Below are 13,210 nucleotides of genomic sequence, written 5' to 3'. Positions count from 1 at the left end.
CGTTCGTCAAAAAATATCAATCTAAGTCTGTTGGTTTACATTTTCACTGTGTTCTAATTCTCATTAAATTTTCTTTAGATTGTATTTTCACACATCAATAGGAAACATTATTATCGACCTATTTAAAAATAGCAATAGGAATGAGAAATGCAAAGCTAATACAACGGCAGAGCCCTGCATGTGTGATGTGAAGAGGCCGAGGAATGTGGTAACTGTGAAAGCATTGTGTATGACAGCCTGATATTTGATAGTGCACAGTGATGGAATCTATTCTATTTTTATCATTTTTGTTAGATTCCAAACGGAGGAGGAGGCAGTGGCTATTGGGAATAGCACGAACCGTGGGTTGGCCGGCTATTTCTACTCCAACAATGTGGGGCAGGTGTGGCGTGTAGCCAGGCGGCTGGAGGTGGGGATGGTGGGGGTCAACGAGGGCCTCATCTCGGCGGCGGAGGCGGCGTTCGGTGGCATCAAGGAGTCGGGCATCGGTCGTGAAGGTTCACACTATGGGCTCGACGAGTACATTTACATCAAATACATCTGTTTCGGCAACTTGCAGTAATACCATTCAATTGCTGCGGAAGTCATTTTTATACTCAAATCTTGTGTTCGTTTACCACTATCTGAAAATGTTTGTTTATTAATATATTTGTTTAAAATGCGAGGAAAATTATAATTTAATTGTAGAAATGTTAAATGATTTACTTTAATTATGTTGCCTGTAAATTTACAAGTAGAGATAAATATTTATGATTATACATATTATACTAATTTATATGGTATGCTAGTTTTAATGAAATGTAAAAATATTATTAATATTGTTAAGAAAGAATGGGCTAGTCCTAATTTGTTCTCCTCAAAATTTTATCGTAGTCTATGCAAGCTTGAATATTCCTAAATAGTATCATTTTCAGTTTTTATTATTTTTACTAAATTGACCTAATAGCAAAATGTACAAAGGCATTGATCTCATCTTAGTATATTCTCTGGTTAAGAATATGCTGTGAAATAAAACTTTGATAAAATAAGTCTGATTTTACCAATTTAATTATATGAAAAATAAATTTTATATCCGTTCAAAGCAGCCAGTAATTTGACACGTTTTAAGGCGGTTTAAAGTTGTAAAGGAATATTGGGAAAAAATGTTAGAGGAATTCAAGAAAAGTGTAGGAAAGGTGCCATCTTGCCAGTTACATTAAAATGTTTAATGTCTTTCACTTTAGTCTGATTTCAAATGCGTTTCTTTTTCCTTTGAGTCATTGTCTTTGATGTTTATAATACATTATGGAACACAAAAAAAAATTAATTTACTGTATTTATTTTAAGTAAAGCAGCTGGTAGGTTTTAGTGGCCAAATTTGTACCAAGGAAAATAAGAACAGCCTCTCAAAAATGGTTGTTATAATTAATAAGAAAAACTGTAGAACTTATTTTGTTTACACTTGAGACTGATGTTCGTAGGACGTAGACTCATAGCCCACCATTCAGTCGTGCAGCTGTAGCCTTATGTTGTGCTAGGTTGCGTCTTGAATCAACTTCAACGAGCAATAGATTAACTTCAATCGATATTTCATGTTGTTGTTGGTCAGTTGTAATGTTGTGTAGAGTAGGTAGAGTACATTCCTTTGTTATCTCCTTGTAGGGTAATCATTGTTAGTAATTGTAGGTTATGGTGGTAATGAAAGTCAGTCAGCCACTTACTACCATGTAGTATGTATAATTTGATGTAATACGTGGCCAGCCTGAAGTTTAACGAATTATTTTGTATATTGGGTGTTGGGTTGGGTTAATTTTCTAGTCACTAGATTTCTAGTCTCAGCTCTTGAAGATATCTTTCCCCAAGACAGTAAAAGTAGAAAATATTTTTCTAATTTCAAGAGGAATTGTGGGTATTTAAAGTAGTAACTTGGACATTTTCTGAGAATAAGGATAAAATCACTGAGGATTAACAAATTATTGCCCTTAATAAATAATTAATTTAAAACACATAATTCCCTAAAGTTATAACTCATAAACATACTGTAAAAGTAACATTAATTTTCAGGCGTTTTCCTTGGTTTTTATCATAAATTGAATCAAAATTCCCACTTTACATCCCAAAAATGTTCGGGTGGTTAAAAAATATTTCTTTCTACTTTTTCCACAAGGTATCTTAAAATGCTGTGACTAGTTTTTTGAATTATTAAAATTAAACCAACAGATCAACTCTTTGTAAACAATTCTGTTATTTCTAGAATTGCAATAAAATGGGCAGGGCTCTATTTTGTGATATAATAATCAAATGAAGTAATGCAAATACATTAAATTCTGCACTACGTCCTAAAAATCTCATTGATTTACAGTACGTAGTTTATTCAGTAGTATGCATATTTTAGTGTATTATTATATTTCCTTCTGTTTGTTTTGTAATTATTGTTAAATGACCCATAATGTTCATATAAATTATTTTAACAATTCGATTATAATTATAATATAATGTAATTAGAAGTTATGATCAAGTAAATATTTTATTTAAGAAAGCTCTTACTTTCTATAATTTTCATTTGGAGATTATTAAATTAAAGTTCTTTTACGCCAATCAGAGTGAAACATTTTTTGTTTCTGAAATAAAACCAGGTTGTAATGAATAGCTTCCAACTAATAATGTATACTGTTTAAATATGTTATTATAATAAATAAGAAGTCGTTTATACTGATTTTGCTTTTGATATTTTTATATAGTTATAGTATGTTAGAAGTATTTGTGTGTTGTTATAATTTGTAGAGCGTTTATGGGTGCAGCTAATGTACTGGACAGTTTAATAACTTTTTGATGGTTGCTCGTATAAAAGTGAAAGTATAAAACTCATCATATAATGGAAAAACACATTTTGTATTGTAATGTTTATAAATCATCGTAATTTGTTCGGAGTGTTGGGAATTTGAAATGAAATTAAAAGTGAAGGTAAAATTGCTTGGGTTTTAATTATCTCAATTAGAAGAGAACAGTAATTTTTCCAACCCTGATAATTACTGTTTTATAAAACAGTGCATGAATAATTTTCGTATGTGAATGTTTAATTTTGTATTAGTTTTTCAGAAACAGAAATGACATTGGGTTACGAATGAAACGAGCTGGAACATTGTTATTTAAGAAATAATATTTATTAAAAATGATTTTTGATCAAAATCGTGCAACAGCCACCAATTTTGTTAGTTGCGCATTTTGTTATTCTCACACAATTCAACTTACTGAGACATTTAAAATGATATGTTACTTGACACACTTATTCTTACTTAAACGAATTTATGAATGTTTAGATTTGCTGTTTATGAGTAAAACTGTTATGAAATTGTTATACTGCTGATACATTAAGCGTGTTCAGTGTATAAAACTCCACAGTGGTCTTATTATTTATACGAGTTACCATGTCTCGTTGGGTAATCATGTAAATAGGACATATGCCAATAAGGCATAGTTCACAAGGTAAAGCAGAGTCTTCCACACTGACTTAATGTGATATAAAGTCTTCCAGCATAGGTTTTACATGCAGTAATGCTTTACACAACTGTTGTTAAGTTGCTCATATCCCATTTGTATAGTCAAATATATACTTTGTTTTAAAAGTCTCTCATGTGTGAGTTATTATTACAACCTACTGTCTTCACTGGCATTGTCCTGCTTTGACCCTCCATTCCCTCATGTCTTCTGCTGGCCTGTTATTATGTGATCTTCCGATCCTTAAGTAAGGAGTCATAAAATTGCAATGTTCTACGGCTGTATTGTTTGTAGAGATACCCCATACAGAACTTGTTACCGCTTTTGTTTTAATGTTAAATCTCAAGAAATGATGTCCTCTAGCATAGCTGGAGATTTTGTCTATGACTGTAATATATTCTCCGCTTTCTCTTCTGGCATGAGGGTAGGAGGATTCATTTGAGAATATTTGGGTTTTTGACTTGTCATTTTATTAATTTTTTTTAGTGGGAAAATTTATTTTTCTCATATTAAAACTTTGGTCCTGGCTTGTGTCCATTTGCTTTTGTTCATATATTAATAGACTATTCTGTTTTTATTTATAAATGTTAAAATTTTCCAAGTGTTCAACACACACACACACACACACATTGTATTTTTTAAAGGATCGACTTACAACATTTACTTGCTCCACCAGAATTTAAACCTGGATCTGACACTTGCCTGTCAAGTACTGTATGTTACCACTACACCACAGAGTCCTAAGTTTTTGTGATTACATTATTTTGAATTTGGCTATTTCCGTTATGTTGAAAACATGCAAATAAACAAACAACCATGTTTTTTATATATATCAAATAATTTCACAATGGTACTGAATGGATGAACGTTACCTTATTTACAACAAACATGTTTTTTGCCAGTCTGAGTTTCTGCTAAAACTTCCAATGCCTCACGTGTAGTGGTTTTTTTCTACTGACTGCCCACACAATCCAAAGGTCAAAAATCTGCTAAAAAGGTCATGCACTTAAGGTTTAACAAAAATTACATTACCTATCCTAATATTAACGAGATTATTTTTAAGGTTTAGAAAAATTAGCTGGCTTCCTATCCATTAGAAATAATTCTGGTTTATAGCCATATCGATTGAAAACTATTACCAAAATTACTAATTAAAAATACAAGGCCTGTAATTTCTAATATTAGTCTTTTTCTTTGTTGAAAATCAGCTCTTTGCCCTTTATTTTGTCACTCTAGAGAATTTCCATAGCAACAATATGCTATTAGAGTGTAGTAACAATGAAGTCCAGAAGAGTAAAATGTAGACTGATCCTAGTCTCTTTTCATGCTTTTTTATTGTGTGTTAGTTATTTATTTGTTATCAGCTGTGCCCAAACAAACAATACAATTTCGACCAATTATGATATTGTAGTGTAGTTTATAAAGATCTGTATATTTTTCTACTTGCTTAAAATTTTTTATCCAAATAACCACTAATGACTTTTGCTACTTTTAGCCCATTATGTATTCAATAAATTTGTATGGATCATACTTCTCTAAAAAGTTTTGTTCACAGAGTAAAACAGATGTAAAAAATATATAATTTTAAGTTCAGGTGAAATGCAATTGAAACAGCAGTGAACCTTCCAATGATTTTCTGATTGTTATTAAATTTACCATTTAAGCCTAAATTATTAACATGTACAGAACACAAATTTGTCTATACAATTTTAAAGAATTAATTTACATCAATAAATCGTGGTTTTTACTTTAAATCTTGATATATTTTGTTATGAACTGGGTGTCTTAAGGTTTCTTGAGATTTTGAATTAATTTTTACAAATTATAGGCTATTAAGTGGTTAACAGTTGCATAAACCACATCTGTGGAACATTTTTTTTAAAGGTTAGATTCTTTATTCTTATAAAAATGCAATTTAAATCCTTGAAAAAAAAACCAAATGATATTCCAACATACTTTGTAGATGCATTCTGATGTAGAAACGGTAAACTACAAAGTCTTGTGTCGTATGTAAGAATATTTCTGATATATTTTGGAATTATTTGTTGACATTGAACACAAGAAAACAAAAATCACCATCGTGTTAAATATTGTGTGTACTGTTCTATGGTTTTTTTTTGTTAATTTGTAACTTAAAAGGCACAACAAGTATTTTGGTGTATTTTATTACTATAAAAATTGAAAGAAAGATGCTCTTTATATGTTATAAATATGAAAATCTGTATTATGAAGGAATTGTACTATTAATTATATTAGTACCTCTTGGCCAACATGGGATTTAATTTTTGTTGAACACAATTGTGTATTTAATTACTTTCTAATACAGAGATGTAGTAGGAAATTTTGTTGTGGGAAAACAATATTTCTGGGGGGGGGCTTCAAATAATTAACTAATCAGGAAAATGGATTTACATATCATAGAATCTGAATGAAACCGCACCAATGAGGACTAAAAATAGGATACTTCAAAGTTCCATTTAGAGCAAAGAATATCTGTGGAAACCTGTGACGGTAAACAATCAGATATGGTTAGATCAGAGTATCAGTGTGATTCATATTTTCTTTTCTTCAGCAAATCATTATTCAAAATGGAAACAAAATCGTCAGTATTTGGACTCTACTCGTATTATGAAAAACTCCCAGTACATCAAACATTTCAATATTCTTTGTGTCTCTATATTTATTTGTCCTGCTTCTTATAGAGTCTGGGAACTAAAGGTTATTTGCTAAATATTTCTCACTCCATTGTTTTCAGCACTGAGTGTGACAGTTGGCAGGTATGAATTTTCTACTCATGATGGATGACCACGTAACTTATTTTTAAATATCAGTGTGCTGTTTTTAAAACTGTAAATGTAAAAATATATCATAAATTTGTCCTGTCCAACTGTCTTATCTTTCAAAATCATTATGTTGAATAAACTGTTCATGTAAATGAATTTATTTGTAAAGTTTTGTTTTTAAATATAGTTGTAAATTAAGGAATCATGGGCCAAAACCAATTGTTGCAATACTTGTATTGTACTTTATTGGTTGGAAAATATTGTGCTATTATTCAAGCAACTGAAAATTGGCATTAGTTGAAATAATCATGCATATTTGGCCCACAGAATATAATCTTTACAGGAATAGCAGTGTACATTTAAATTAATTTTGCAACTTTCTATCATGTAACAGCCAAAACAAATAATTTTTGTTTCAATGCAACAATATAATGTAAACATTAACCCTTTTAGTGCCATGTCTATTAATAGTAGATTGTGTGAACAGCCGGATTGGTGTTATAACAGTTTACATTGTATACTGTAGCTATTTGGGTATTACATTGTTAAACGTTGTTATTGATGGTAGATATGTTGTGTGAAAACGGGATTATGGATATTTGAAATCGTTAAGTGATATAATAACAGAAATAAATTTATAATAAGTTATGTGCAGTGCCAAGAAGAGGTTTTATCAAATGATTTTTAATTAATTATTTCTACCTCCGAAAAATGTGTTAGGGCATATATAATTTTAATTTTAAAATGTCTCAAATTTTAATTATTTCATGATTATTATTCTTATGTTTTCTGTCTGTCTTATTTATTTAATTTAATCAGTACGGATTTTGGAATCTGTAAAAAAGGCAGTAGCAAATAATTGAAATTGGTCAAATGTGGTGTTTTAAAAGGAAACAAATTTTTAGCAGAATATTTGATGATCTTTTATTTCATTCAAGACTTAAAATTAACATATTTGTGATCACTTAAAAACATAATGCACATTGTATAAAGCAGAGCAATATGGGTGGAACTTGTTAGCCGAGTTCTGAGTGACTTCAGGCGAGCTATAACGTGTATACAAATAAAAAACAAGACAACTATTACAGTTTATAGTTGGTCTATGATCTCATTGTTTCTTTCTAGCGTACCTGTTAAAGATGGGCAAAATTGAAAGCTTGAAATTTCACTATTGGAACACAAAGCACAACAATGCCAACCACACGTTCTTCTTTTGCAGACAGTGGGAAAACGAAAGATTACTATATGCCAATTCTCACTGGACACCATTGTTCGGAAAATGGTCTCTGATAGATAGACATGAGTCAGTGTCTCTGTATATGTAGAGGGAATGCTGAATACCAAGGAATTAGAAGAAAGGAAATACAGTCCCGGTGTTGCCCAACCAATGGCCTAATACTGTAGGAGCCCTATGTTGGCTTAAATAGGCATTCTCTTGAAGTAATACAAAAAGCAGTCCTGGGAGGGAATGATTCTTGGGCCAGTGGGGTTTTTACTGGATCCCACTCACCCATACACTTACAGTGTACTATGGAGGTGCATTAGCATTTCCCGATCGTCAAAAAAATTGTCTTATTGTTTGGGAGAAATTAAATGCAACATCAAGGCCTCTTGAATCTAAAAGGAAATGCATCAGGATTGTGTCCAAGAAATAGCTATAGAACTGCTCTTGTTGAGCTTTCAAACTTCATTTTGATGTCTTTATACAGGTAGAAGTAATGTTTACTCTTGAGAAAAATTTGATCAGAACCTTTACATACACAACCCTTGTCAGATCAGTAGCTTCTACTCTATCAGGATAGCGTTCTGCACAGTATGAAGAAAAGCCGCCCTATATGGGTGCAAATTTGTTCAATGCCCTGCCTAAAGACACAAGCAAACTCTGAGAAAACTGAAAAATTGCTTCTTCAACATAATTTCTACTTAATTTATGTTTTTTTAACTTAACGACTTATAACATCACCAAGGGCTTTACTCTTCTCAACAAAAATTTTAGTTTTGATAATTTGTGTTTTTGCTGGACGTTTGCTATTTTCAGTGAATATGTAAGACAAAGAATATTGACAATTGAGTACAAAATGAGATAGGTAATTGTGATTAAAAAATGTATTTTCTTTTTATTGTGACTAACAAAAAAAAAATGAAAATGGTATTTAGTCAAAATGGTTAAAGCCTATAGCATAGGAGAACACTATTTCCCCTCCATTGTATCCCTATTCTAGAATAAAATAAAATGAATTCCAACGGGACATGAGAGTATATTATGGAACAGGAAAGTCTCACGAGTTCTATTTGTACAATATTGGGACATGCTATCTTTACTGAAATGCCCTTATTTTTAACTTTGTGCGTTAAAAGAACACATTTAATGTGCTATTTACAACCCTTCCTGCTACAAACTAGTGCGCTGTGTTCAGGCTTTATTATATCAAGCTTTTCAAAGTCATGTACTCTGACAAGTTTTGCAGCTTTTATTTTATATTTCTGTGTGGTAACCTCCAGTCACATGTCACCAAAAATAATAAAACGGAGTACATCTAAGTGCTTGTAGTGTTTGTCTCAACACTAACTAAAATAAACTGGAGATCACTGCCAACACCTGGTTGGAAAAATATGAGCTGTAATATCTGATTTCCCAGCTCACTGTTAACACATTCACCACATCCCGTATTCTCTCTATTATGAAAAAACCTGTTTATGAATACAATAGTACACATAAATGTGCGTTGAGTGATTTGATAGAGGTTTGAAATGTTATTTTGTTGAAATCTTCAGTTATAGGCCTTAGGCAATTTAGGTCACAAGTTTGATTGCTAAACCAGCTTTCCTCATTATCAACATAGTTGGTCTAATTCTTGGTTTTAATAAGATTATAGAGTGATAGAAAAATAACCGTATATATAAATTAAAAAAAAAAAAAAATGTTATGCTATCTTGTCAGGTTTCTGGAAGTAACTTTTTTGTTCTTGGTTCATAATTCACAAATCATATTTAGTTATGTAAACATAGCTCAATTTGAGCTTGGTTTTCAAATATTAATTACAAATATTAAAAGTAATAAGTTATTAGCAGGTGGTTTAGTAACCAAAATTGTGGATCACGATGCTCAATATCTTAAGATAATGGACATTCACAGTAGTCATAGAAACAACACTAAAACAGTATGTAGAAAGTTTGATAAATGTAATTATGAATTATTTTTCAAATATCTCAAAGCTGAAGAGTGGTTGGAAGTCTATCAAGCCCCTGTAGAAAACAAATATGACATATTTCATAACTCGTTTTTCTATTATTTTGAGGTAAGTTTCCCAAAATAACAGTTACAGAAAAACCATTCAAAACTCAAAATTGGTTAGCAAATGATCTGAGGAATAAAAAAACTGAATTTAGTGGAACTAAAAAAAATGTTTAGATCCTCAAAAAACTTAAGTCTTAAACCAATCATTGATGAAAAAAGGAGATCACTGAATCAAGACATTACCATCACACACAAAAATATTATGAGTAACAAAATTTTAAGATCCTCAAATAAAGCCAAAACCACTTGGAGTATAGTTAACTCATATTTGAGAGAATCACAACAGAAAATTAACAACATAACACTGCGCAAAGAAGGGTTGCTAATCAGTAATCCAAGATTAATTTGTGAATTTTTTAATGATTTCTTTATAAATATAGTTGACAAATTAATAGCACCAAATATAAAGCCACAAAAGATTAGTCAAGTCCAACAAAACTTCAATTACAATATGGAAAAGACATTTTCCTTCAAACCAGTAACTGAAAAAGAAGTAGAAAAGATTGTTCTCTCTTTTGAAAGTAAGTACTCTGCCGGTGTAGATGAAATTCCAATGACAGTAATTAAAGGTTCAGTAGAATTCATCAAGAAACCTTTAACACCTTCTCTTATTTCGGGACATTTCCCCTCAAAACTAAAAATATCGAAAGTCATCCCAATCTTTAAAAAAGATGATACAAAAGAAATTTCTTGTTATAGACCAGTGTCGATTCTATCCTCCTTCTCAAAAATCTTCGAACGTATTGTTTATAATCAATTATTTAAATTTTTAGAATCAAATACATTATTAGATGAAGAACAGCATGGATTTTTACCAGGCAAATCAACTATTACACCAAGTATAGAATTCATTGAAAATATTATAAATTCAGTTAATGCCAGAAAAAAAAGTTATAGGTATTTTCCTTGATTTATCACGTGCCTTTGACAGTGTATCCCATGCGCTGTTGTTAAACAAACTGAAAAATGTAGGAATAGTCAAAAAAAGAGGTGGTGTATACATCAACGAATTCTAATTTCAGTTGGAATATACCAAAACGCGTTCAGATTTGAGGTGGAATATATCAGAATACGTTCTAGCAATTTTCTCTGGGAAAATATAGACTTTTGATTTGTGTTGGAAATTTTCCCCTGCATCTCAGAAATGCATAAAAACACTGTCTACAGCGTATTTTGGAAATTTTCCTAAGGAGGGCCCCCAGATTCCCTTTTTTCTGGAAGGTATTCCATACTCCCAAGGTTGCCAAAAGGTCACAGTTCCTAGAAATTGAGCCCTGTTTATAAGTATTGTGTCTCCAGCAGGGTTTACATCCGGTTGTGTACAGGATGTCCAGTAATAGCACATCACTTACTACAATAGTGAGTTATTGGGGATGGAGATAACATGGTCAAAAGTCTTTTTCATCGCAGGGGATGATGGATCAAGTATTGCCTCTTCAATTCCAAAGGAGCCTCTTCTTTCTCCCTTTGCATGTACTTTTGAAAAGAATTAAAGAGTCTCAAAGGTGAAATAAAAAATTTAATTAAATTAAACTTGGGTTTATTAGAGGTGAAGTTAAGAATGTGAAGTCCTCTCTTCCACTTAACCTCAAAAAAGGATGAGTCAGGAAAGATCATGTGATCAGGAAAGATGTGTTATGCAGGCTGACACATTTATGTGCCTTTGATCAGCTGTGGATGAACTCTTCTGTGATAAAGACAATCTCTTATTGAACCTTTACAATTTATATGTTCTGATTTCACGTTTAATTTTGTCTCCTTTGAACAAACTATAAAGCCTTCAACAAATCAAACATTTTTCCAAAAACATTCGCAGCCAGGGACAGGGACATGGAGAGCTGCAAAGTGAACGTAATGAGCAGATGTGTGAGCACAGAAAACTCTGTCATGGGCCAAAACTCGACCAGCACAGCTGTTACGCTTCACGAGAACTCGTCCTGACTCATACCACAGAAATAGATTGACTTGTTTCTTCATCTGTTACGTAGTTAGTTTAGTAAAGATAGTGTTGTACTGTTTATTAGTTCTTCTGTCTCAGCATAAGTTGTACTGTATATACATTCCGCTTCATTTTAACCATGGTTTGGTTTTCTTTATACTACAGATTTTAGACATTTACCTCCCCCTCTTCCTCATTCTTGAAAAATCGTTATTTATAGTTTAATCTACTCTTTTTTTGTTTAGTTCTAAAAAGTGCTGCATGTTGCATCAAGATCCATGTGGAACTTCGGAACTGAACATAATGTTTTGTCATCCTCCGTTGTACTTCTCTAAATCCAAAAAAAATTGAAATTATTTTATCACACCACGTGAAATTAAAGGCATTTCAAGTAAGTAATATTGGCCATTTTGTAATCAGGCTCCAATAAAAACTACTAAACATGAAAATGTGAAAGTTTTACAATATTTACATGAGTTATAACTTCGGTAATGGCATTTTTTAGTTATAAAATAATTTAATTGGTTTAAGAAAATACATAAAAAAGCATTTATTTAAATATATACAGATATAAATGTAATAACATTATAAGATATTATTTCTTTAAATCATAAATTAATGCCTTACCCTGAAGCTATAATTGATGTACATACTGTAAAATTGTCACATTTTTATCTTTAGCACTTTTTATTTGGGTCTATCTACCACATTGTCTACTTAAAATGGGAGGAGTGATAAAAACGTTGCTTCTACTATATGTGTGTTTAGGGAAGTTATCTTAAAGTGCTATGAATTTAACCTACAAAATATTTTCCAAACCCAAAATTGATTGCATTATCTTAACCCAGAAGTTAGTTTTCATTGTATAAGTACACAGTCCACCAAGAAAGAAGAATAAAATTTCTCTCCTATTGTGTTTTGTGGCTGCCTTTCACTTCTTAATGTGTTACATCGCACGTTCCTGTAGAATCTGTGTACTACTACTGTGTATTTTTTGTGTTGGTTTTACACAGAATAAAATTATTCTACACAGTAAAAATGGTGCCATGGACGCAATTATTTATCTCGGTGTCCCGTTGTTTTTATTGGCAGTTACCGTCAGATTCGTTTGTTCAGTAATCTGTACCTAAGATCGTTAGTCTTCCTCCAAACATCACCTGAAATGAACTTAGAGAAAAATGTGAAACGATTTCGTCTAGGTCTAAGTGGGACTTGTAAGCTAGAGTAGAATATAATTAGGGGAGTAATAAAGACAATTGATTAAAAATCGCAGTTTTAAAGGAGGGTAAAGGGATTCCACCTCACCGTTTTGATCAAGACAAGACGCGTACGGAGATTTTTGTCTGTGCTCGTGTAATTTTTGGGGTTTCATTTCCAAAATATTGAAAATCTCGACGAGGAAAAATAATAGGGCAAATATAGGAGTTCACACGTTTTTGTTGGATTATAAGATCCTTTAATAATAAGATTACATAGACATGTTGCCATAAAACAAAACTTAAATAAATCATATAGGAAGTTTCTGGTAAAGCTACTACTAATTTGCAACGCAACTCAACGCAATGCAAAATGTTGTTTTACGCTTTTAACAACAGACCGTACTGTGTATTCTATGTAATGTTCATTAATTTATTATGAACTGTACAAAAGAGTGTTCCATTTTCTGCTTAACATTAAAATACTCTAAATGCCGATGGGTTATTTATTATAAGA

At 31.6% G+C, this 13,210-nt stretch overlaps 1 protein-coding gene across 1 annotated transcript in view; it reads left to right on the top strand.

The window, feature by feature from the left end:
• LOC124368749 (succinate-semialdehyde dehydrogenase, mitochondrial) overlaps positions 1-761 on the top strand; it is a 35,990-nt gene extending 35,229 nt beyond the window's left edge. The window contains exon 10 of the mRNA XM_046826092.1: positions 295-761. Within this exon, the coding sequence (XP_046682048.1) occupies positions 295-562 (268 nt within the window). The 3' untranslated portion in view covers positions 563-761. The remainder of the gene's footprint in view (positions 1-294) is intronic.
• The last annotated feature ends 12,449 nt before the right edge of the window (positions 762-13,210 follow it).

The sequence above is a fragment of the Homalodisca vitripennis genome, chromosome X (genome assembly GCF_021130785.1).
Source record: "Homalodisca vitripennis isolate AUS2020 chromosome X, UT_GWSS_2.1, whole genome shotgun sequence".
In the NCBI taxonomy this organism is placed as follows: Eukaryota; Metazoa; Arthropoda; class Insecta; order Hemiptera; family Cicadellidae; genus Homalodisca; species Homalodisca vitripennis.
This window is presented reverse-complemented; position numbering and strand designations above follow the sequence as displayed.